At 34.5% G+C, this 24,489-nt stretch overlaps 4 protein-coding genes and 1 pseudogene across 8 annotated transcripts; 3 read left to right on the top strand and 2 right to left on the bottom strand.

The window, feature by feature from the left end:
* The first annotated feature begins 448 nt into the window (after nt 1–448).
* LOC145630081 (uncharacterized) lies at nt 449–5,081 on the top strand. 4 transcript variants are annotated; one of them, XM_081682324.1, is made up of 7 exons: nt 455–803; nt 2,270–2,496; nt 2,974–3,084; nt 3,766–3,921; nt 4,002–4,243; nt 4,494–4,845; nt 5,012–5,081. In XM_081682324.1, the coding sequence occupies exons 1-6, from the start codon at nt 499–501 to the stop codon at nt 4,815–4,817; spliced, it is 1,365 nt and encodes a 454-aa protein (XP_081538450.1). In that variant the 5' UTR covers nt 455–498; the 3' UTR covers nt 4,818–4,845; nt 5,012–5,081. The 4 variants fall into 4 exon arrangements, with proteins under 4 accessions (XP_081538451.1, XP_081538452.1, XP_081538450.1 ...); XM_081682325.1 differs by lacking the exon at nt 5,012–5,081 and having other exon boundaries at nt 449–803; nt 4,011–4,243; nt 4,494–4,866; XM_081682326.1 differs by lacking the exon at nt 5,012–5,081 and having other exon boundaries at nt 452–803; nt 2,244–2,496; nt 4,494–4,866.
* Nucleotides 5,082–5,249: 168 nt separating this feature from the next.
* LOC145631535 (ferric reduction oxidase 4-like) lies at nt 5,250–11,287 on the top strand. Of its 2 annotated transcripts, XM_081683640.1 has the most exons (9): nt 5,250–5,531; nt 7,077–7,166; nt 7,275–7,374; nt 7,694–7,888; nt 8,003–8,237; nt 8,427–8,754; nt 9,157–9,397; nt 9,865–10,583; nt 10,968–11,287. In XM_081683640.1, the coding sequence occupies exons 3-9, from the start codon at nt 7,307–7,309 to the stop codon at nt 11,105–11,107; spliced, it is 1,926 nt and encodes a 641-aa protein (XP_081539766.1). In that variant the 5' UTR covers nt 5,250–5,531; nt 7,077–7,166; nt 7,275–7,306; the 3' UTR covers nt 11,108–11,287. The 2 variants fall into 2 exon arrangements, with proteins under 2 accessions (XP_081539766.1, XP_081539765.1); XM_081683639.1 differs by lacking the exon at nt 5,250–5,531 and having other exon boundaries at nt 6,411–7,166.
* Nucleotides 11,288–11,584: 297 nt separating this feature from the next.
* Nucleotides 11,585–16,613, bottom strand: LOC145631325 (DEAD-box ATP-dependent RNA helicase 35 pseudogene; annotated as a pseudogene).
* Nucleotides 16,614–17,070: 457 nt separating this feature from the next.
* Nucleotides 17,071–17,912, top strand: LOC145631536 (germin-like protein subfamily 2 member 4). The gene is made up of 2 exons (XM_081683641.1): nt 17,071–17,179; nt 17,371–17,912. Exons 1-2 carry the CDS (start codon nt 17,071–17,073, stop codon nt 17,910–17,912), a joined length of 651 nt encoding a protein of 216 aa, XP_081539767.1.
* A 439-nt stretch (nt 17,913–18,351) lies between these two features.
* LOC145630080 (uncharacterized) lies at nt 18,352–20,509 on the bottom strand. The gene is made up of 4 exons (XM_081682322.1): nt 20,280–20,509; nt 18,999–19,462; nt 18,841–18,899; nt 18,352–18,740 (listed from the first exon to the last, which is right to left on the bottom strand). Exons 2-4 carry the CDS (start codon nt 19,417–19,419, stop codon nt 18,561–18,563), a joined length of 660 nt encoding a protein of 219 aa, XP_081538448.1. The 5' UTR covers nt 19,420–19,462; nt 20,280–20,509; the 3' UTR covers nt 18,352–18,560.
* Between the last annotated feature and the right edge of the window lie 3,980 nt (nt 20,510–24,489).

Raw genomic sequence — 24,489 nt, 5'->3', positions numbered from 1 at the left:
GAAAAGAACGTATATTATACTTCGTATGATGTAACTATTGATTAAGATATTGTTATTCACATGTGTATTGATTGATATGATGTGTTAGCTGATGAGTAAGAAAATAGATTTAATCGGCCCATAATTAACTTGAAACCAATCTGAAAAATCTAGGTTTTGAATACAAAATGAAGACCGCACAATTACCAAATCTAATTGATTTTTTTGTTTATAAATAAAAAATTAATCCTTGCAAAAACATTTATTTTGAGTTTGAAATATAAAGCTCATGTAGGGTCTGTTTTGATTTACTGAGCTTAACTTAATTGAACTAAAGTGTTTACGAGCGAAGAAAATAAGAAATTGAACTGATTAAAATGAACTGAAATTAAGTTGAATTAAAAATTGAAACTGAACTGAAATTAAGTTGAAGAGAACATACCCGTAATGTCTAAAATCGAAAATTATCCGTCAAAGAAATTACCTAGCAATCCTATAAACCGTCTAACCAAGGTGTCAATGCTAGATTGTATCAAACTAATGGCGTCACTCACCATGTTCTTCAGCAAGCCAGTAGTTCCTTTCTCTCTCCTAAAACCTCCAAAACCAAAACTCATACTCCATAATTCAACTCTCTCGTCCTCTAAACTTCATTCTTATAATTCTCCTTCATCCTACAATGTTGATTTCTTATCTACTAATACCAAATCAAGAGCATCTTTAAGAATAAACTCGCAATTGAATTTCAGTTACCCAATTATTTCACCAAACGATCACTGGGGTTTATGGTCTGTTCTTCTATCCACTGGAGCTTTCAGTTTCTGGTAATTTTAATCGCTTTTACACTCAATTTTTGTTGATTTTATTTTATATTATTTTTCTTTGGAATTTACATAAATTATTGCATTGCTTTCTAATGGGTGATTTCTGTTGACCTATATTTATTAATTAATAATTACACAAGTTGAACATCGTAATAAGAAAGATATAAAAAGTAAGCAAAGTATGGAAAAAAGTATCATTCTTGGCGGAAAAAAAAAATAGTAACTTGAAGTATGTGTTTAGCTTAATTTTTAATGTTAATTTGTATTACTCCCTCCATCCCTTAATTAGATCTATACTTCTGTTATTATACCAGGAATAAATAATAGAAGTAGGAATCTAATTAAGGGACTGAGGGAGTAGTAAAGTATAGGTAATATTCATAATAATGAGGTCAAAGGTCAAGTTTTGCCGTATTTAGAAGCATGTGAGAGTTATTCATAAGTGAGGTCGGCTATATTCATAATAATGAGCTCAAAGGTCGAGTTTTGCCGTGTTTATTATATGAGGAATAAATGATAGAAGAGGAATCTAACTAAGGGATAAAGGGAGTAGTAAAGTATAGGTAATACTCATATTAATGAGGTCAAAGGTTGAGTTTTTGCCGTGTTTAGAATCAATCAATTCCATAAGTGAGGTCAGTTATATGAACCATGAACCAAAAGGGATTATTTAGATAGTCATTCACGGAAATCTTCCACCTCCATTTCTTACGATCAAATACCTCATTCTCACGTAAATCCATATGCTTCATATTCTTCCCAACTCTTTCCAACCTAGTCATTTTTGATCTCCCTCTACCTCGTTAAACCTCTCCATGATCCCACTCTTTTACTCTTACTTGAATTGAAAAAACATCTAAAATTTCCTGTTTTAGCATTATCAGGTGTGATATCTGTGCTGAAAAACTTAAAAGAATTGGCCTATTTTAAATTGTGTCATGAGTTGACTGTGTTACTTTCAATTTTGGTATATTTTAGTGGAGTATTAGACTGTTCCAATTCTTCTTTATCAATCTATGCATCTTCGCTTTCGATTTGAAACGAAGATAAACTTAACTCAAACTTACTCTATTCAGATTCTGCGGAAATTGGATGTATGGAGTATGGACATAACTTAGATACTTATATTCTCTATGAAGTTAAAAAGAAATCAATAAATCAATCAAAGCCTTAATCCTATAAGCGGAGATAGAAACAAATATGCCACTGTCTCCTGTGGTTTCCTTTCTTGATTATGAAGTCGATAAAAGGATATGTAGTTGAATGGTGGGATTGGAGATGGGTCATAAATCATAACATATTTTGAGTTGTTTTTATCAAACTTCAGTTTGCTATGTATGACATTGTTGGTAAGACATACTTATTTTCTTTTCAAAGGAGAAAGGTAATTCTAGATATTATTTCTTGTCTTAATTATATTTCATCTGCTATCATATGGAGGCAAATGAGTATTTTGGGGATTTAAGGTCGGAGAAAACAAAGGTTGGGAGCATGATCAGTTCTGCACTTGTGAGCATTTTGATTGGCCTTGCAGCGAGTAATCTGAGGATCATTCCTTATGAAGCAAAAACATATTCCATTGTGTTGGAATACTTGTTACCCTTGACTGTTCCTTTGCTCTTGTTTAGAGCTAATATGCGTCAGCTTGCGCAGTCAACTGGGAAGTTACTTTTGGCATTCTTGCTTGGATCAGGTGGTGCTATTTTGCAAGTATATATATTTAAAATTCTATAGTGTATTGAAGAGAAATCAATTATATGCGCTTCCTGGGAATTTCAGATTATAAATGGTGTATTTGATGAGTAGTGGTTATGTTTGTTTCAGTTAAGAGGTATGTATATATTCATAAAAATACTTGATGAGTAATAGTTACTTTTTGTTTTGTGTTTGAAATTTTAAACTTGGACATAATGGACCCTTAAATCGTCTTAATGGATCACAAAATCGCAACTGTAGTTTCTTGTCTTATTGAAGCTATTTGAACCTGTCTTCAAAAAATTTAGAGGGATGGTTAATTTCTGTTATGAGTTGCTGAATAATACATCTAAACAGAACTAAAGGGCTCTAGGGATTTTACTGCTTTGTGTTGTGTTATTTTTAGTCAATGAGCATTCCATTAATATTCCTAAGTTCTCATCTCCTGAATGCTTTCTTCACCTTCTTATTCCAGTGGCTACAGTGATTGGGACAGTGGTTGCATTTTTTATAGTTCCCATGCGATCGCTTGGTGCTGATGGTTGGAAAATTGCTACTGCACTCATGGGCAGTTACATTGGTGGATGTAAGTAATGTGAAACAATAATTGCAAGCTTGTTTTGCTTCACATTTTTACATAAAACTTTAGGTTTAGTCCCATTGATGTAGTTCACTAACTTTTAAGCTTCATGAATAATTTCTACATTATTTTATTTATCTGATTCACTCCTAAATCTCTATGCTCCTCTACAATTCACTGATGTCAGTTGAAGGTAGGTTTACCGTTCAAAGCAGCCAGTTTTTTTTAGGAAAGTATTATTCTTTGCAAAGAATATGGCATTTGATGCCTGTTTGTGATCATTATCTTGTTGTAGCCCCATGGACCAGAAGTGATTGCATCTGTTGCTGAGTTCTCTTGATGGATACTTCATGTTTGTAGGCTCTAACGTAGAAAATGAGATGAATAGCTTCTGTGCTCCTCTTTGCAGTAATACTTCATTTTAAGATGATCTTTTTACAAGAATTTGGAACTGGTCTTCTGAAATTATTTATATGATTACTAGATATTTATTGGAACCCCCCCCCCCCCCCCCACCCTCTTCCTTAATAACACATCATACAAATTAATAAGTACGCTTTTCTAAGTAGCTAATGATGTTGAAGGGGGAGCTTTTAATTTTTGGGCAATAACACTTGCTGCTGTGGAAATGTCAAAACAAGTTTCTATCATCAGTTAGTGATGATTTTAATGCAATTTATGTTGCAGCTGTCAATTACATTGCAATTTCAGAGATTCTTGGCACTTCCCCATCAAATGTGGCTGCTGGAGTAGCTGCAGACAATGTCATTTGTGCTGTTTACTTTATGGTGTTATTTGCAATAGCGTCCAGAATACCTCCTGAAGTCTCAAAATCTGCCACAGGTATGTTTATTTCTGTTATAGAGTAGTAATTATTTAATTTCTATGTTTACATCTAATAGAAACTGACTTTCGCTGAATAGATGTTGCAGTTACTTCAGAGAGTAAAACTGAGATTAAGTTCCATACACTACCTACTGCCACTGCTATTGCTGTATCCTTTGCTATATGCAGCTGTGCTGCCTATATCACAAAGTTATCTGGAATCCAAGGAGGCATTATTCCAATAGCTACAGCAATTGTGGTGATTCTAGCTACTGTCTGCCCCCCAATATTTAGCTACCTTGCACCTTCCGCAGAGGTTATATCTTCAATTTCGATGCAGGTAAAAAAAAATTATATATTCTTCTTCTTGTTCATATGACTCCATGTCTTATTTGACCATGTGCCATTTTCATAGTAAAATATGTCTTTCGAAGCTACTCTATATTAATTTATCGATTCTCAGTTATTATCCACATTGCTTCCCATATTGGATTTGTTTTGATTACAGAAAAACTTGGAATTTTATTAGTGGTGCTTGCAGATATTTATTTGACATTTCAGAATTGACTTAATTTTTTATGCAATAATAGGTTTTCTTCGTTGTGATTGGTGCAAGTGGCAATGTCTGGAGTGTTATCAACACCGCGCCAAGTATTTTCTTGTTTGCATTTGTACAAGTTATGGCCCATCTGTTCATCATTCTAGGTTTAGGGAAGATATTTAACTTTGATCTTAAGTTGTTGCTTTTGGCTTCCAATGCTAACATTGGAGGCCCTACTACAGCTTCAGGAATGGCCACATCCAAAGGGTGGAAATCTTTGATCATTCCTGGGATTCTTATTGGCATTTTTGGCATAGCTATCGCAACTTTTGTTGCTATTGGTGTTGGAGTAACAGTCCTTAAGCACATGTAACTTAACAAACACACATAATGCTTGAATGGTAGATTGTTTCTGAGTATAATTCTGTTGAATATCCTTCATAAGCTATGGAATCTGAATTATTTGATTTTGACAAAGAGACCTCCTCCTTTCCCTCCCCTCCTAATATCCTTCATAAGATATGGAATCTGAATTATTTAATTTTATCTACATTTATTTCACTACAGCTTGTTGGATTGAGTAGCAAACTAGCAACCCTGAAATCTGTGGGTTTTGTTTGTCCACAATAAGCTATCTTCCATTTTCCATGGTAGAAGGTGAACTCTTATCTTCATTCTTGTCATTTATTTTTCATAATATATACTTTTATTTTATAATACTTGCAAGTTGCAACCATGCTTATTGACATGTAATTTAAGAGAGGGTAAACACACATTTTAAAACTAAATAACTTACACAGTAGTAAAAGGGTGGGTTGGGTTAAAGGTTTTTTTTTTTTAATAATTTGTCCATTTACCCTCTCTTTTTTCTTAAATTTGCGTGTCAAGGAGCTTTAATGTACGTATTTTGAAACGAAGAGGCTATATATTCTGGTAATTTATTTTGTTCTTAAGGATTTGAATTTCATGGCTTGAATAATGTTGTTTCTTCTAAAATGATGATTGATAATATTTGCTACAGGGGCTGTGAAGTTTCTGAAGAAAATGAGGAGTCACTAAGAAACTATTCATGGAAGGATTGATCAAAGTAGGAAGTCTGATCCTGAGTATGATCTAATTATTGCTTTAAATGCAACTTATATGATCTATGGATTATTTTCAGAAAAGGCACCTTAAGAATATTTACGATTGATAGGGAGATGCGTTACACATAGAACATAAATGATGTTATAATTCTTTGATGGTGATGCTAACTTGATAATTGGGTTTCTGTTTCTTGTCACTTATGACGGGCATGGTTTTCCGAGCTTTTTTTTTTATGATAATATTTTATTAGTTATTCACTTATTTCGAATGATTTTATAGATGTAAGGTTTTTTGTTTTATGGCTTTAGGTGTTTTGACTTTGGTTTATATGTGACTTAGTAATATATTACTACGTATGATGTACAATTTGTCACTAATTAATGTAAATTTCATTAAAGTCTTTCCTTGTAGACAATAACTAAAAAGACCTCAAAATTTTGAAGCCTAGAACAATTTTAAAAATTAAAAAGTTATTATCAAATTATAATTCTTAATTATTTTTACTCTGAAGGGGCCATATTCTGAGTCAATCTCTTTGTATATTTATATAATTATATATATGAGGCTTAATAAGTCAAAGTTTTAGTACAAGTAGTACATGTCCCTAATGATAGAACTTGGATATGTGAATCAATGAAAGATACTAGGTCATTTTCTCATGAAATTATTTTTTAAGCTATCCAGGATTGCTCTGTATATGTGTAGTACTACTTTATAGTACAGAAGTATTTGAGAACTCGCAAGTCAACTGTACTAACATCCAATGGAAGTTATATTTGAGGGTTCCTAGAATCATTCTCTTATGATATGTAGTATTAATTTATTCAACTATATAGATTAATCTTCTTTTTTAAAAAAAATATCTCCAACATGCAAGATGTCAAAGTACGGTAATTCTATTATATTTGGACTCTTTGTCTGATTGTTATACTTCAACTTAATGTTGTCAAGGTTTTAAGCACTTTACTATTTACCACAAAGTAGCTGTCTCTAACCCTAGGACATGTACTCGACTACTTGTGCCACACACATGTATTTATGTACTTGAGTCTATATTAACATTGGGTGGACTTCATTAACCTGGGGCTGTAAAACATATAGTCCACTATAATTTGAAAAGCCTGCATTGAAGTCCACTCATTTTTGACATAGCAAATATGTCATATTTTTAATGTGTGTTTGAAGAACTGTGTCTTTATTTGATTATTTAACATTGAAATTGGAAATTTTTGTATATTTTATATGATAGGAGTCACAAACTGCAAGAATCATGCCTTTCTGGTTAAGCATCATAAACTGCAAGATTTTCTGATGATGTTACAACAAAGCTGACTTACATTAATTTTGCTTCTATATATACGTCTTGTAAGAAACTATTTCCATCAAAAAAAAAGAAAAGAATTGTATATTGTATAAAGAATATACTACTGAAATCAACAATAATTTTGTGAATTATTTTTAAGAAATTAAAGCAGAAAAAGATCAATGAGCAGCCTTGCATTGCTGAAGCTAACATGTGTGCTGGTTTTTCTTGGATGGATGGTAGTATGGATTGTATTACCTTTGGAAGTTTTCAAGTATAATTGGCTTCCCAAACTAGCAGAATCCTTCAATCCAACATACATTGGAGAGCAAGGTATAAAACCAAGCTTTTTTATTTTTTTTTTATTTTTTTTTATTGATGTTGTACTTTGTATGTGTCTATGGTTAGAATCAATTTAATAATTAACCTCATTATTTGCAGGAGTAAACCTTTTCTTCCTTACATTTCCTGTGATGTTGATCGTGGTTCTCGGCTGCTTTTACCTTCATCTGAAGGATAAAAGAGAATCTTCCTTGGAAAGGTTTATTCATTTCTTACATTGCATGTTTAAATATAGTGTTATACTGCTACGTACATTGTACCAACATTTTCGATATTCATTATTAATTTGTGACAGAATTGCTCTTGGGTATGGCCTTGTTTGATTTTGGGTTGTTTGCCTACAATTAGCTTGTTGGCCTTTTCATATTGATCAAACATCTAACAATTATTTTTGTATATGGCTTAAATTAAATTTGATCGGAGCAGTTTTTGTCTTTTTCGGTTTTTGGTTGTTTTATAATAAAGTTGATGATTTTGTCTATCAAAGAGCTAACAAAATCAATCATCTTTGTATATAGTAATTCATCACCTCAGACGCATCTGGCAATGTTGAGACGTCCTCTTCTTGTTATAGGGCCTCTAGGGGTGGTTACAGCAATGGAACTCGTGTTTTTGGTTATGGGGATTGCGCTTGTGTGCTGGCATTTTGGCCATTATTATTATGTCAGTGTTAAGCATCCATTCATGGGGCATGGCAGAGAGCATCAAAAAAAGTACGTGTGAAACTTACTATTTTCGTGCTAATTCTATTACGTACTACTGTGCTACTACTAACACCGAAGAATTGTGTTATTTTTTTTCTTTTCTTTCTTTTGTTCGATTTTCAGGTGGCAAATTACTTTACGGACTGTGTCACTAAGACTTGGTTATGCCTCAAACATATCCTGGGCCTTTGTGTTCTTCCCTGTAATTCGATTGTCGTCACTTTTGCCTTTGGTTGGTCTCACATCTGAGTCTAGCATCAAGTATCATATATGGATTGGGCAAGTAGTCATGATAACTTCAGCGTTACACAGTGCTGGTTTTTTCATCTACTGGGCTATAGTTAGCCAATTGTATCTAGTAAGTTCATTTCAAAGCTTAATTTAAACAAAAATTTACACAGAGGCCACTTATTTCAAATCTACTTAAAGCTAATTAGTTCTGACAAGGGAAATTCAGATGAAAAGAATGAAGCCAAACTAACCCGCCTATATTATTAAGGCATATTATTGTGGTAATTGGTGCTAACAAGGGTTTTCGGTTATGTAGGCACTTGAATGGAGCAAAACTCATGTGTCAAATATAGCAGGAGAGATATCTTGGGTTTTCTTGATAGCAATGTGGATAACAAGCTTTGCATACACCAGAAGAAAGTCGTTCGAAGTTTTCTTTTACACTCACCAACTTTACGCCCTAGCCACTTTTTTCTACATCGTGCACATAGGAGCTGCCTGGACGATGCAACTCCTTCCTGGAGTTTACCTCTTCACACTTGATCGATACCTAAGGTTCTTACAGTCACGCTCTCGTGCAAGGTTAACCTCAGTTCGCGTTCTTCCGGGTGGGACTGTGGAGATGACATTTGCCAAGAGTCGAGGTGATTGTCGAACTTTAACATTTGTCTACAATTGATTTTTAATAATGCACCGGTAGTGATTTCTACACTATTAGATTGGTTTTGGCCTCACACTTCCGTCTGACTTATATAAATAGGTTATACTCTCACAATGAAAGTGTCAAAATCAAATTTTGGAGTGGGATCGGAAAATTAATTCTCATTTGTCGGAATTGTTACTGTATACTATTTTTTTAGTTAAAGAGAACATGCAATGATCTTTTATTGACTAGTAAAAGCTGTAAATGACAATCAAAATACTAAAAAAGGATGGTCATTGTAGAACTTATAAGTATTTCTTTCTTAGGTAGAAACAAAAACTTTAGCGTGATTGTCGAGATTAGAAAAGCTTTAAGTTTTCTATTTTACTTGTTTGTTTTACAGGTTTACATTACAACGTCGCAAGTAACTTATTTGTGAGCGTGCCAAAAATTTCCTCGTTACAGTGGCACCCTTTTACTGTGAGCTCAAATGATAACATGGAACCTGATAGGCTAAGTATTGTGTTCAAGACTGGAGGGAGTTGGACAACCAAGCTGTACAAAGAACTGTCATCTTCTTCTCTGGACAGGCTTGAAGTGTCTGTTGAAGGGCCATATGGTCCAGCTTCTACCAGCTTCATCAAGTAAGTAAAGTGGTAAAACTTAGCTCAATTTTGTATGTTCGGAAGTTGCAAATTGATATAGATTCAGCTTCTAGTATGCCCCTAAATATTTCATTGTGTTCGGGCTACCAAAGTTGAGACCTTCTTAGGATGTGTTTTCTTCACCTAAAAACTTTTATGATGATCTAAATGTAGTTATGGAAAGAGCTTGGGTAATCCTTATGCGGAACTTATCTCAGTTTCCAGTATTTTTGTTTTTTTTTTGTTTTTTTTTTTGAAATATTTCATTAGTGAAAATAAGTTGATGAGACACACATTGGCCTAAGACTGATTCTTTATTTTCTTTTGTAATGAGGAAAAGATCAAATTAACTCAATCAAATAAAATACTTAGAATTGAGAAGGGATGGTGGATGGTTATATCTTGTACATGCAACATGCCAGCTTAACTATAAAGTTCAATAATCTAAAACTTTTTCCTTCTTCCAGGCATGAAACTTTGGTGTTGATCAGTGGAGGAAGTGGTATGACCCCATATATATCCATAATTCGAGAGATTATACATCAATCAAATACCCAAAAAGGCAAAGTCCCAAAAGTTGTCCTTATATGTGCCTTCAAGCATGCGGCTGATCTCACCATGCTTGACCTCTTGCTTCCTGCTGAGAGCTCTCCAGCTGATCTTTCAAATATCCAACTTGAAATTCAGGCATACGTGACTCGAGAGGATCAAGCACCACCTGCATCCAATGGCCAGGATTTGTTAGTTCATACCAATTGGTTTAAACCTAGCCCATTAGACTCACCCATCACTCCGGTTTTGGGACACAATAGTTGGCTCTGCCTTTGCCTCATTATCGCATCTTCCTTTGTCCTGTTTCTTATCCTCCTTGCCGTAGTGACTCAATACTATATCTACCCCATAGATAAAAACACCAACAGCTTATATGACTTCACTAGCTGGGTTGTCTGGGATATGTTTCTTATGTGCATTAGCATTATCTTCATAAGCAGCATCGTCTTTTTTATTCAAAAGAAGAAAATGGCTGCATTAGAAGAGAAGCAGATCAAGAATGTGGAGGTGCCTATGCCAATGACTTCTCCAGGATCTTGGTTATGTGGTGGGGGCGGGGAGCTCGAAAGTCATCCCTATCAGTCTCTTGTTCAAGCTACTCAGGTGCATTATGGAGGAAGGCCTAATCTCCAGAGTAAGTTATTGCTATATCTACTACGTAGTACAAATTTTACATACCACTTCATCATGTCATATAAGGTTATATACGAGTTTTCAAAACCTGTTAATTGTTGAATTAATAATATTGCTATCAAGCATTTCGATCAATTATATCATTGATTTCAATCAAATTTGACAAAAAATAGTGCATTGCTGCATTCCTATATTGAACCAACAAATGATATTGCATTCATACTAATGACTATAAATGTGCATATAGTTAAAATATACTAATTATCAAACACATACCTTCTTGATAATGAAAAATCTTGGGTTGTACTAGTAATTTTTAGACTAGGAAAAAAAATGTTTTTTTGTCTTCAAATAGCAGTTAAAGTTTTGTTTGAAATTTGGGCAGAAATATTGTTGGAGTCCAAAGGACATGATGTGGGAGTCATGGCTTCAGGACCAAGGGGATTAAGACATGATGTTGCAAGAATTTGTTCAGGGTGTGGCGCAACCAACCTGCATTTCGAATACCTTAGCTTCAACTGGTGATTCTGATCGCGCTGCAGAGTTTGAATTGCATGCTTTCTATACTTGTTTCTCTCTTTTGTTCTTTTATTATATTGAATGTCTTGCTTAAGATTTGTATGTAAATTAAAACTAGGCTAAAGCCGCTCAACTATTACAGCAGTAAGTAAAAAATTATCGACATTCTAGCTCTTTGTACAACAATTTTCTCATGTATTGATCTTGTTTATGGTGATATGACGAATTATTTGGACTCTATCAACACTTCAACATACGTGTTACAGAGCTTGTTTGTGACAAATCTAGATCTCTCTTTTTTTTTTTTTTTTTTATGAACTAAATGTTCTTATTATAGTTCAATCTTTACCACCTCGTTTATAAGATTTACATTCAAAAGAGTCACAAATTTTTCATGTAACATACATGATACATAATATTGACACTAATCATTCATACATAATAGTCTGTACATATAACAAACTGACTGAGATCAAAACAAATTCATATTTCAGCCCTAAAACCACCACCACCAAAATCCTTCCTAGAATTGACAAGTAGCGAATTTTAGTACTCCAATTAGGACGATTTTGAATGCTATGACCAAGCCCTCCAATATGCGCAACCTTTAACTTCACTAAGAAAGGCAATTGACTCTGTTTCATCCGCTGTTAGACCATCTAGTTCAGCCAATACAGGAGGTATCCTTTGTTTAGCTTCTTGCAGAAGGTGCTTTAGATCAAGCAGTGTAGTCTCACTTTGGTTTTTATTTATAAGTGTCGTTGCAACTCCAGTTTTACCACGTCTTTCTGTCCGGTCTATATGATGTACATAGTTTTCAATCTCAGCAGGCACATCATAGTAGATTACATGCTGGATATGAAGAAAATCCAGCCCCTTTAAGACCACATTGGTGGCTACTAAGACATCTTTCTTCCCTGCTTTGAAAAATTTAATCGCGTACTGTTGTTTGCACAAAATGTTAGAGCCGAGGGTGGAGTCTCCTGCAAGCATTCGAGGAGGTAAACTGTTTTGGCCTCCTGCTTCACATACTCTTCTTGGATGATATCAAGATTACAGCCCCGGGTTTACCAACATTAAAAGCAGTAGGCTTAACCATCGCGCTTCTAGCAAAGTTTTGGATCTTTGTTGGGATTGTAGCAGAGAACAAGATTGTCTGCCTTATTGTTCTTTGCAGAGACCAAAGACTTCTCTAACATCATCCTCGAAACCTAAATCGAGCAAACGATGAGCTTCATCCAAACATACATTTCTACAATCATCAAGATTCATGAACTTCTTTACAAGCAAATTGTTGAGCCTCCCTAGAGTAGCAACAACAATATGCACACTCTCCTCAAGATTGATGAATAAATAAATAAAATTATAGTGCTGATAAATCTCTAAGGGGAGGTGATCACTAGCTCATATACTACATCTGTGTTTTTTTTTAGTGTTACGCTTTGATTTTTTTTTAGAATAAGTTTTGACTCAGCTATTTAACTAATACGAAGTATATAAATTACAAATATTGTTGGATTCGTCATAATGTATACTTTTATAATATCAAATTCTTTATTTATTATACAAACATATACTTAGAAAAGATAATGGTTAAAGTTAGAGCTGTCAATTCGGGAAAACGGGTTGGGTTTGGGTCGGGTAAGAGTGGATCAAGTCAAATCGGGTTGGGCCAATTCAGATTAATTCCATAACCTGTGTAGGTCGGGTTTGGGTTGGGTCATGCTTGAGTCGGGTCAAGTCGGGTCATACTTCTTATCGGGTTTGGGTCGAGTTAATAACAGGTCAGGTTACATTCGGGTCGGGTGAACAATAGGTCGGGTTTTCACGAGTTAAAACGGGTTAGGGTAATTCTCGGGTTCAGTTCAAGTCAATAATTTGCGGGTTAGAATCAGGTCAGGTCATTCTCGAGTTTGAGTCGGGTTCGGTTCAAGTCAAAAATTTGCGGATTATAATCAGGTTGGGTCATTTTCAAGTCGGGTCTATCTCGGGTTCAAGTTGGGTTTGGTTCAAGTCAATAATTTGCGGGATATAATCAGGTTGGGACATTTCCAAGTAGGGTCATTCTCGGATTCAAGTCGGGTTATGACAAGTCAATAATTTGCAGGTTACAATCAGGTCGGGTCATTTCCAAGTCAGATCATATTTCGGGTTCAACTAACTATAAGTAGATATTTATCATTTTTATCAAGCTAATTATTTTCTTTGACTATAATATATATGGCAATATACTTGGGAACTATAGTCTATAATTTAGGAAGATAATTATCTCCTTTCACCATACAACAAATATATACTATATTTAACTCTTAAATTTTTTTTGCTGGTCTGGACCGACTTAGTCTCCCAAGACAAAATGCTTTGATCAACAATAATAAGGTGGTCTAAATTGCATTTAAGGTGATTCGAAATCGGGTCAGGAACAATTTGGGCTGAATTTAGGTCGGATTTATAACAAATCGTGTTAATTACGAGTCGAGTTAGTAAAAAATCGGGTTGAATTTTTGGGTTGGGTAAATAATAGGTATGGTAAAATTCGGGTCGGGTCAATAACAAGTCGGGTTTATTCGAGTCGGGTTTGTACCAGGTTGGGTTAAATTCGGGTCGGGTTAGGAAACGGGACGGGATGAATTCAGGTCAGGTTAGTAACAAGTCAGGTTAAATTCGGGTTTTGACGTGTTAAAACGGGTTTAGGTCAATTTTGGTTCAAGTCGGGTTCGATGCAAGTTAATTAAATTGGCCGTTGTAAATCGGTAAATCGATGCAAGTTGTAAACCGGTAAATTGGCCGTTTAAAAGCAAATTGAATGAATCCACACACTCAATTGGACTCCCGGAGGGTATTAGGGACCATGGTAAAAATTTTGCCAATTTTTATTTTCGGGCGACAAAAAAAGTCAAAAAATTCCAAAATTGAAGGCTATTATCCACGCTTTTAAAGAAATTTTGGAAGTTTCGGGGCCCTGTGTCGAAAAGTCTTGAAATTCTTTGGGATACACCTCGGGGTCATATAATGTCGTTTGGAACTATATATGATCATTATTTGTTGTCATAAATGTTCGTGGTAGGCTTGAATTAATGAAATCGGTGCAAGTTATAAACCGATAAATTGGTCGTTTAAAGGCAAATTGGATGGTTCCACCCACTCAATTGGACACCTGAAGGGTATTAGGGACCATGGTAAACATTTCGGCAATTTTTTATTTCGGGGCGAATAAAAGTCAAAAAATTCCAAAATTGAAGACTAATATCCACGCTTTTTAAGAAATTTTGAAGGTTTCGGGTCCCAGTGTCGAAAAGTCTTGAAATTTTAGGGGATACATCTCGGGGTCATATAATGCTGTTTGGAACCATATATGATTATTATTTATTGTCATAAATGTTCGTGGTAGGCTTGAATTAATGAAATCGGTGCAAGTTATAATCCAGTGAATTGGTAGTTTAAAGGCAAATTGGATGGTTCCACCCATACAATGGGACTCCCGGACGGTATCAGGGACCATGGTAAACATTTCGGCAATTTTTATTTCGGGAATAAAAGTCAAAAATTTCCAAAATTGAAGGCTAATATCCACGATTTTTGAGAATTTTTTTAGGTTTCTTGTAGAGTTGTTAATTCGGGTAAATGGGTCGGGTTTGGGTCGGTAAGAGTGGATCAGGTCAACTCGGGTCGGGTCAATTAGGATTAATTCCATAACCTATGCGGGTCGGGTTTGGGTTTGGTCATGCTTGAGTCGGGTCATTACGGTTCATACTTCTTATCGAGTTTTGGTCGAGTTTAGGTCAGGTTAATAACTGGCCGGGTTATATTCGGGTCGGGTGAACAATAAGTCGGATTTAATTCGGGTTAAAACGGGTTAGGGTAATTCTCGGGTTCGAATCGGGTTCGGTTCAAGTCAATAATTTGCGGGTTAGAATCAAGTCGGGTTAGAATCAAGTCGGATCATTCTCGGGTTTGAGTCAGGTTCAGTTCAAGTCAATAACTTGTGGGTTATAATCAGGTCGGGTTATTTTTAAGTTGGGTCATTCTCGGGTTCAAGTCAGGTTTGGTTCAAGGTCAATAATTTGCGGGTTATAATCAGGTTAGGTCATTTCTAAGTCGGGTCATTCTCGGAGTCAAGTCGAGTTATGTTCAAGTCAATAATTTACAGGTTACAATCAGGTCGGGTCATTTCTAAATCAGGTCATATTCAGGTTCAACTAACTATAAATAGATAATTATCATTTTTTAAGCTAATTATGGCAATATACTAGGGAACTATAGTTTATAATTTAGGAAGATAATTATCTCCTTTTGAAATTATCTCCTTTTGAAATTATCTCCTTTGACCACACAACAAATATATACTATATTTAATTAACTCTTAAATTTGAGGATGATGCTCCTTTCTTTTGTTGGCCTGAACCGACTTAGTCTCCCTAGACAAAATGCTTTGATCAACAATAATTAAGTGGTCTAAATTGCATTTAAGGTGATTTGAATTGAGTCAGGAACAATTTGGGTTGAATTTAGGTCGGGTCAATAATAAGTAGTGTTGATTTTGAGTCGGGTTAGTAACAGATCAGGTTGAATTTTTGGGTCGGGTTAGCAATAGGTCTGGTAAAATTCGGGTTGGGTCAATAACAAGTCGGGTTGAATTTGGGTCAGGTCAATGACAAGTCGGGTTGATTTTGGGTCGGGTTTGTAACAGGTTGGTTAGGAACAGGTTGGGTTGAATTCAGGTCAGGTTAGTAATAAGTCGGGTTAAATTCGGGTTTTGACCAGTTAAAACGAGTTTGGGTCAATTTCGGTTCAAGTCGGGTTCGGTTTAGGTCAATAATTTACGGGTTACATTCGTGTCGGGTCACCTCCAGGTCAGTTCATGTTCGGGTTCGGGTCTCACATACTCGGGTCAACTCGGGTCTAGGGTTGGTTTTAGGTCGGGTCAGGTCAGGTTTGGGTCTCCATTTTTTCGGGTTCAGATGGGTCGTTTAATAATTTGGTTTGAGTCGGTATTTCGGGTCGGGTCAACTTTTGACAGCTCTAGTTAAAGTTGTGTCTCAGCATACGTTAAACAACTAAAGTGAGTATATATATTTGTTTGCAAGTTGTTGTATTATACTCCCTCCGTTTCATAATGTTAGTTCCATATGGAATCAATCACATAAAATAAGAAAAGAAATATATTTGGAATGTAACATTAAAGTACAACATAATTCATAATATTACCTTATTTAACTTTTTTATTCTTTATTAGGAAAAGCACAAGTTTTAATTGCATAATTTAAGGTAAAGATTTTCTTACTTGGAATCATATTATCAATTCACAACCAATTAATTCCAAAAAAAATCAAGTTGTAAATGAAATATATTCAATATGGGTAGATCTTTTTGAAACGTCCAAAATAGTATATGAAACTAACATTATGAAAGTAACAAAATATACTTGTAAATATGCACTTTTGTTCTTTTGGTACATTGAATTTTTAATCTTGAAATCTAAATTTTGCGAGATGTTTTTGAAAGAGTCCATGTTTCTAAAACCAAAATATAATGTCCACCTGTTATCAAAATAAAAATGTTGTCGCAAAAAAAATGTCAACTATCAATCATTATCCTTATCCTTCTTCATTTTTGTGTTGGTTCTTATATTTGAAGTACAATTTGTACAATTGATAGTAGATAATATAAAAATACATAGATTAAGCAACTAATTGTATATATAATTGATATATACAAGTAGTAGATTAATGGAAAGGGGAAATGGAATTCTTTAATGTTTGTATTATTAGTGTTGAAGTGTTCAGAGCTAAGAAGGCATGTTTCTTGCCTAATTGCTCATCATTGACTTCTTCTATATAATGATATTAGTACTATATAAAGCATGGTCCCTGTTATTAATTCTCAAACTTGCACCAAGACTTGAGTATAGTACCCTTCTTGTGTTCATACACTTACAAGCCTATTGCAACGCTACGTGAACCTTCGAAATGGCCGGTGTTAGGGCAGTCGTCTTTGTTTTGCTGCTGGCATGTTCAATTGGGGCCTTTGCCAATGATCCAGACATGCTTCAAGATGTTTGTGTTGCTGATGCATCAGGTATATTCAAAGTAGCGAAAATATTGTACATTTTTAAGCACCTATGTTTCTTATTATGTGCATCAAAGAAATAGTTTGTACTATAAATATTACCCATTTGTTGCACATAATAAGAAACAGAGGTATATAGTATGTCAACTCGTTTTTTATTACTTATGTCAACTCATATTTTGTATTGATCAATGTCACAGGAATACTAGTGAATGGATTTCCTTGCAAAAATATGAGCATGATAACCGCGGAAGACTTCTTCTTCATGGGGATTTCTAAACCAGGCCAGATTACCAACAAAGTCCTTGGATCGAAAGTCACCGGGGCAAATGTTATGGACATCCCTGGCCTTAACACCTTAGGAGTCTCCATGGCTCGAGTCGACTTTGCTCCCTACGGTCTAAACCCACCTCACATTCATCCCCGTGCCACTGAGATAATCTACGTTCTTGAGGGTGAATTGTACGTTGCTTTCATAACAACCGGTAACAAACTCATTTCTAAGGTTGTTAAGACAGGTGAAGTATTTGTTTTTCCTAGAGGTTTGGCTCATTACCAGAAAAACAAGTCTAAATACCCGACTTCTGTTATAGCTGCCTTTAACAGCCAATTGCCAGGCACTCAACAGTTTGCTGCTGCTCTCTTTACTTCCAACCCTCCTGTGTCTAACGACGTATTGGCTCAAACATTTAACATCGACGAACACAATGTTGAGAAGATCAAGGCTGGCCTTGCTGCCTAAAATTAGCCTTAACGAATTTGAGTTCCTAAACACGTTTATTCATCACATTGACATTAATATTGCACGACTGTAAAGACCAAATTGGATTTTGATATCTTACGTTAATTCTATGTTTTCGTTGTTAAGATTGTTGTTCTTCATTGGTGTGTATTAATGCTATTTAATTTAACAGAATAAACGAAGTTGTTACTTGTTCAAACTCCGTTCCTTGTATAATTTTGTGAAACTCCATTCAATTATATTTCTCTCGTTCTTGTACTACTAGTGGCTTTTGATGGGAAACTCCAACATCCTCATCCTCATCCTCATCCTCACCTATTTTTTTAATCCTTATAAGCAATTGACAACACGTCAACTTTTCAGCTGAAAACCGTAAAGATGGGGAAAACAGAAAGAGACGATCATGGAACTATACTAGGCACCTGATACAACAGACTAGTAGTAAAACAAAGAGATCGGGAACTAATATTAATACTCCAATTTTAATATTGGATCGACACAACAAAGTGAGGAGATAACACAAGAAAGTATTGATCTCCCTCTAGCAGCAAAAGAAAGCAGCAATCTATTTTATTCTACAATCATGGGACTATACTAGGCACCTGATAAAGCCAAGATGTCACAAGGAAATGAATGTTAAGCAGAAAACTAAATCCTGAGGCTCCTCCTGACTGGTGACTCCTTCAGCTTCAAGGGTGATAACTCCAGATCATGAAAATCCATACTCCAATCAGGGGACCTTGGAGACTTTGGTGCTTGAGGACTTTCAGGAGCGCAGACATCCCAAGTTTCGATTTCCATCTCTTCGATCTCCATAGGAATTTCAAGCTGAAACATAGAAAACATGTGTATGATGAGCAAAACAGATAAAGAGGTGGGGCACGGGGGAGGAATAAGAGATGCAAGTCACATTATAATTAGTACAAACCTCCAGATTCGCGGCCTTAGACAGTTCAGGGTGCTGAGGAGTTGCAACTGATGCAGAATCTGAAATTGAAAACCATGTATAGTTTATCATCATAACAACCAAATCAGTAGAAAGTATATTATTATCCAGCTAGAAATTCTTTCTCTTAGGTATCATACCTCTTTTAAGGGCAACAGTTTCCAGGAAATAATCCAAGCTCATAGATTGTCGATTTGCCTTTATGCAATCATCATGGTTATGCAGAAAACCTTCTAAAGCAAAACTCTGGACTTGCTCTTTCTTGACAGCAGCTGAAACACTCTGAGTGCAATTATTTTTAGCCGATTTCTCTTGAGCAGTCGGCTTCTTCGAGTTTGTTAGATCACCAAGAGGTTTCCTGCCAATCTTATTAGGCTGCAACACCTTCTCTGGAGCCTTGAAACCACTGATATTCTTCACTGATGACTTGTCCTTTGCAGTTGGCTTCCTAGAGTTGGTCATATCAGTAAGAGGTTTCCTGCCCACTCTAGGCTGCTGAATCTTCTCATGAGCTCTAAACGCATTTTCATCCATTCGAATGATAGGTTCAAACGACGTCATTGCTAAGTAATGGGCAGAATTTCAGTATACTTCTGTTTCAGAACTGCAAGGAAATCAACCAATGACACAATCAGAGTACAGATATAAGCTTAACTTGCAAGAATCATCCTAACGGGGCAGTCAATTCGACAACACAACCACAATGCACACGATTACACAAAGAAAGACAGCACCACGAAAATACACAACAGACACAGAAATCCAGCAAATTTCACCACAATAAAGGCCAAAACTATGTATGCACTGAGAATATATTGAGTTGCCTAATTTACATCAAATAAATCCATTCCCAGAATTATATACGAGCTTTCATTTCCTAAACAATCCCGAAATAACAATTCGAGTAAGCAACAATTTTACAAAAGAACTGATCATGAATCATGATTAAGTAAATGACATAGACAGAAATCCTCTAAAATTATATCAATAAAACTCTTAAGTTTCAATAACATCAATTTTCTCATTTGCTTCCATTTACCGCAGTTGGACAATAATTCGTCAATTCATCAATAATAAGCTTTAATAGTGTTCTTTGAAAATTTGATTATAACCCACAAATAACAACCGATTTCTGACAAAGTATAAAGACACCCAAAATGATTGAAGCCGAAAAAACCCTAAAACCCTAACTGGAAATTTCGAAATTGCAGATTTCAAACACCAAGTGAAAAATTACCAAGATTTCTACAAAAAAATTTTAATATTTTGCACATGATTTCAACAGAAACAATCAATAATTATGCTAACTTAATAATCAACCACTTTGACATATAATCGCTGCAGAAAATTTGTAAAAAAAAATTGTACCCAAAAAAAAATAGAGAAATTAGGGAAAGATTAAAGAAGAAATTGTTGCTTACTTATGTAAGAGCTTCTGTTGATCGAAAATTTGAGTGAATTTTCCGTCGCTTTATTCTTGATCTTCTCAACGGAACAAAAAACGTCAAAGTATGAGTTTACAGGGAAAGAAAATGAGAGAGAGTTTGTTTGTGATGTGTGTATAAAAAGGCGGTCTTTGCTACAACGGTAACATTTTAAAGACGATTTACCATTTTACCCTTTTTGTTTCTTTACTTTTGTGGATCGTACTTCTTGGCCCATAAACTACTTGGATCATATAAATGGGCCGTTTGAGTTTATATGAATGAATGATCGGATTTGGACGAGTTTAATTACTAACTCTATGTTTGTATTATTGTATATAGTCCCAAATTTAACTCAGTTCCTTTGTCAAAAGAAAAAAAAAATTTAATTCAGTTCCACACTATTAATTAGTTCTATTTGTTTTCCAAAAAAAAAAAAAAAATAGTTCTGTTAGATCCATAGTCGGAAGCAGAGGGGACTTTCAACCGGGGCCATTTTCGAGCCTGGCTTCCGGTAGATCATTGTAATTAATTAGTTTATGAACTTAAAAACTAATTTTACACAAAAAATATTACGACATGGGATAATTATTAAGCAAACAGTAAAAGATTCGAATCCTTGCCCCTTTGTTTTATTTTTTTCCCTCGTCAAAAAAAAAAAAAGTTTAAATCGAATCTCTTAGCTTTATCCTTGTTATACTTGCATAATATTCTATGTTAATTAGCCTGAATTGGTTCAGCTACAGCCCGCTTTTAGCCCAAAAAAAGATTACAGCCCCAATGCCCGAAATTGTTGGACCCTAGCATTAGCTCCAATCCATACTTTATGTTTCTTAATAATACTTGTATAGTTGTATTGTATATGAAGACAACGTATCGCAATAAACACAATCATTTTTATTAGTATAATATTTGGAAGGATGTAACTTAAGTTATAATTAATTGGATAATTTGCCAATTACTACCGCAAGTTAATACCACTTTGTAAATTACTACCGCAAATTTTAAAAGTTGTGAATTACTACCGCAAAAAATTTTAAAATGTTGCGATTACTACCAAACCCCCATTAAACCCAACTATGACGTCATTATATCCCTTTAACCTAGGGATGGCAATATTAAGTGGATATCCACAAACCCGCTCCACCCGCTATAAATATATGGACGAAAACCCGAATTAAATGGATGAAAAGCGGGTGACGGATGAAGCGGGTGATGGATCGGATCGGATGTGGATGATACTTTTTTCATCCGCTAACCATCCACCCACCCATTTAACATATATTAGATTTTTTAATTTAAGAATTTTAATAATAAAATATGAAATGTGCAAGAAAATTACTTATTTTTTATGTTGCAAATTAATTTTTCAAACATATATTGTTATTGTTTCATTTTTAATTAATAAAATAAATAAAATTATTGTAAAAATAACCGAATTTAGAGTTTATGTGAGTTTTTTTTCCATTTTAATACTTATCCATTAATCATCCGCTCCACCCGTTTCATCCGCGGATGATGGACGGACGGATATGGATGATGGGTGAAGCGGATGATGGATGGATATGGATGGAGCGATTAAAGTAATGGATGGATGCGGGTGAAGCTCCACCCGATCCGAATCCGATCCATTGCCATCTCTACTTTAACCCGTGTTTGACCATGGTTAAGGGCTTTAACGAGCCCCCTCAAAAAAGAAAATGGATTAGGAATATAATGACGTCATGGTTAAGGGCTTTAACCATGGGTTAAAGTGATATAATGACGTCATAGTTGGGTTTAATGGGGGGTTTGGTAGTAATCGCAACATCTTAAAATTTTTTACGGTAGTAATTCACAACTTTTTTAATTTACGGTAGTAATTTACAAAGTAGTATCAACTTAAGGTAGTAATTGGCAAATTTTCCTAAATAGTTATACAATAGTATCATAGTTAAAGTTTAAACTGTGAACCTTATATTATAACTGAATGAATAGAAAAATGCAAGTAGATGTGGAAATTGTTAGGTAGAAATATAGTTGATTCTAGCTTCTAACAAAATTTCCATGACTTGCAACTTGAAATTAAAAAAAAAAAAAAAAAAAAAAAAAAAAAAAAAAAAGGGTATAATTATAACGTGTGAAAGAATAAAGGTTTATTTTTAAATCCAAGTTTGTATGGAACGCTCTAGCTAGCTAGCATATACAGTAGTAAACAAAACTGTTAGTGAAAAAAAAAAAAATAGTAACACAATAAATTGTTTGTGAATTGTGATGCAATAAATGAATTTAAAACATTTATGAGGCTGGAAAAAAATGCAGTAACATTCTGTTACATCTTTTGGGTAATTTAGGCTCACATAAGTACACGTACAAAATGTTGTTCTGTTGGAAACTAAATTTAGAATATTTGTTATTCCATTGGTTCTATAGTGGTTAAAAATTCTCTAAATACATTAGGAGTACGGAAAACTAATTTTTCTTGTTCAAATTTTGTCTTATTAAGGCCGATTGGTGAGCTTTATTTGTTATTACGACAATATTTACCGAGGAATAAGGATTTTCAATTCAAAAGTAGTCTACGAACTAAATAACAATTAAGATGGACAATTCGAACATGTAACTTGTGTAGTGTGTACACAAGCCCGGCCAATAAACCATTAGGCCAAGACCAAAAGACCTCACTAGTTTAGCGTGAAAGTTGTTGATTGTATTTAATAGGTCTAGTTTCTAAAATTTACTCTTATTGATATATTAATGACCGAAAATGAATCAAAAAAGATCGGTGATCCGCAACCTCTAATGGATAATATTGCTTAGTGTATCCTTTTGCTCAAATCACGTTGATACTACTTTTAATAAATGACTTTGTAATATTATTGAAATTGAAGATTGATATCTCCTTGAAGCAGATTAGCTGCATTTAGACTTGATCCTTAGTGGCCGCATAGTACAATTTGGCGTTGCATAGTTACATTGAGCGCAAATGAAGCAATTATTTTGGCATTAAGTAAAATAATATTTCCACATTGCATTCCATTCAAGGAAAATAAACTAACTTCCCCTTTTAGCTTGTTACAATCCATATCAGATGATAATAAGCTCTCATCTTTAATCCAAAGAAAGGCCAAATGAAAAATGTAGAAAGTACATACTAACATATTTTTACTCCGTTTTGCAATTTTCGGATTTTATAAAATTTATGTTTAACAACACTCGACTTTAACCATAAGTAGTAGCCAGTAGGGTTTGTTCAGTTCAACTCCTAATTTCTTTCTCTCATAAAATATTCAGTTCAGTACATATGAACAGGCCCTTAGACTTTGTAAATTACTAGATTAAAGTAATAAAAAGTTTACATTTTGAAATTTTGACTCAACAACAATTTTTTGTAAGATACATTATTATTACACAATAACCATAAAAAATGGTCACATTTATTAATCGTACAAAAACTTAAAAATAGTACATATAGTGAGAAACTTATAAAGTAATTGACGAGAGGATTGCCACGACTTATTATCTGTTTAATGTGATCGGTATTCTTTGTATTGCAAAAAGGTCAACGACCTAACAACGTACACTCGTACAAGTGATTAGTGAACCAACTAAATAATTGATGAGAGGAGTACGTATGAACTCCTATTAATTGCAAAAGTAAGTTAGATTTTTATATATCCTTAGAGAAATTTTTTAACCTCAACCAATCTTATTTATATGTGTAGTATGAGACTATGAGCGAGTATGTGTGCGTGCATCCAAAATGATACTAGTAATTAATTTGGCGAAATAAGTGCAACAAATAAATTCTAATTATAGTTGGTTGGCGTTTGACAAAATAAGTTGGCAACCAATTCGTGCTGACCTAACTTTTACATCTTGTTTGTACATGAATGAAGATAGAAAATGCGAAAACCATTGTTGCAATTGTATCATAAATGATTATTGCAACTTGGTGAAAAAGATTAAAAAAATTTGCCTGTTTAAGTCAAAGCATGCTTTAATAAGGCTCATAAACAACTAGCCATTCATAGCCCACAAAAGAAGGGAAAAAGGCCTAATCAATTATTTGTATTTTTTTGAATCAACTCGAGATATTATTAGGAAAGAAAAAAAAAATTATTATTATCGTTCTACATTAGCCAATAAAAATAGGACAAGTAAACGCTATTTCTCTAACACAACCTTACATTTTGTTTGTTAAAAAGAACATATTCAAGCATATGAT

Source organism: Chenopodium album, chromosome 5 (assembly GCF_948465745.1).
Source record: "Chenopodium album chromosome 5, dcCheAlbu1.1, whole genome shotgun sequence".
NCBI lineage: Eukaryota > Viridiplantae > Streptophyta > Magnoliopsida > Caryophyllales > Amaranthaceae > Chenopodium > Chenopodium album.
This window is presented reverse-complemented; position numbering and strand designations above follow the sequence as displayed.

Coding starts and splice junctions, on each gene's coding strand:
- LOC145631536 (XM_081683641.1), top strand. CDS start 17,071: ATGGCCGGTGTTAGGGCAGTCGTCTTTGTTTTGCTGCTGGCATGTTCA. Junction 17,180..17,370: donor TTGTGTTGCTGATGCATCAG/GTATATTCAAAG, acceptor TCAATGTCACAG/GAATACTAGTGAATGGATTT.
- LOC145631535 (XM_081683639.1), top strand. CDS start 7,016: ATGAGCAGCCTTGCATTGCTGAAGCTAACATGTGTGCTGGTTTTTCTT. Junction 7,889..8,002: donor GGCAGAGAGCATCAAAAAAA/GTACGTGTGAAA, acceptor TTCGATTTTCAG/GTGGCAAATTACTTTACGGA. Junction 9,398..9,864: donor GCTTCTACCAGCTTCATCAA/GTAAGTAAAGTG, acceptor TCCTTCTTCCAG/GCATGAAACTTTGGTGTTGA.
- LOC145630081 (XM_081682324.1), top strand. CDS start 499: ATGCTAGATTGTATCAAACTAATGGCGTCACTCACCATGTTCTTCAGC. Junction 804..2,269: donor ACTGGAGCTTTCAGTTTCTG/GTAATTTTAATC, acceptor TGGGGATTTAAG/GTCGGAGAAAACAAAGGTTG. Junction 3,085..3,765: donor GGGCAGTTACATTGGTGGAT/GTAAGTAATGTG, acceptor TTTATGTTGCAG/CTGTCAATTACATTGCAATT.
- LOC145630080 (XM_081682322.1), bottom strand. CDS start 19,419: ATGACGTCGTTTGAACCTATCATTCGAATGGATGAAAATGCGTTTAGA. Junction 18,900..18,998: donor AACTGTTGCCCTTAAAAGAG/GTATGATACCTA, acceptor TTTCAATTTCAG/ATTCTGCATCAGTTGCAACT. Junction 18,741..18,840: donor CTAAGGCCGCGAATCTGGAG/GTTTGTACTAAT, acceptor TCTATGTTTCAG/CTTGAAATTCCTATGGAGAT.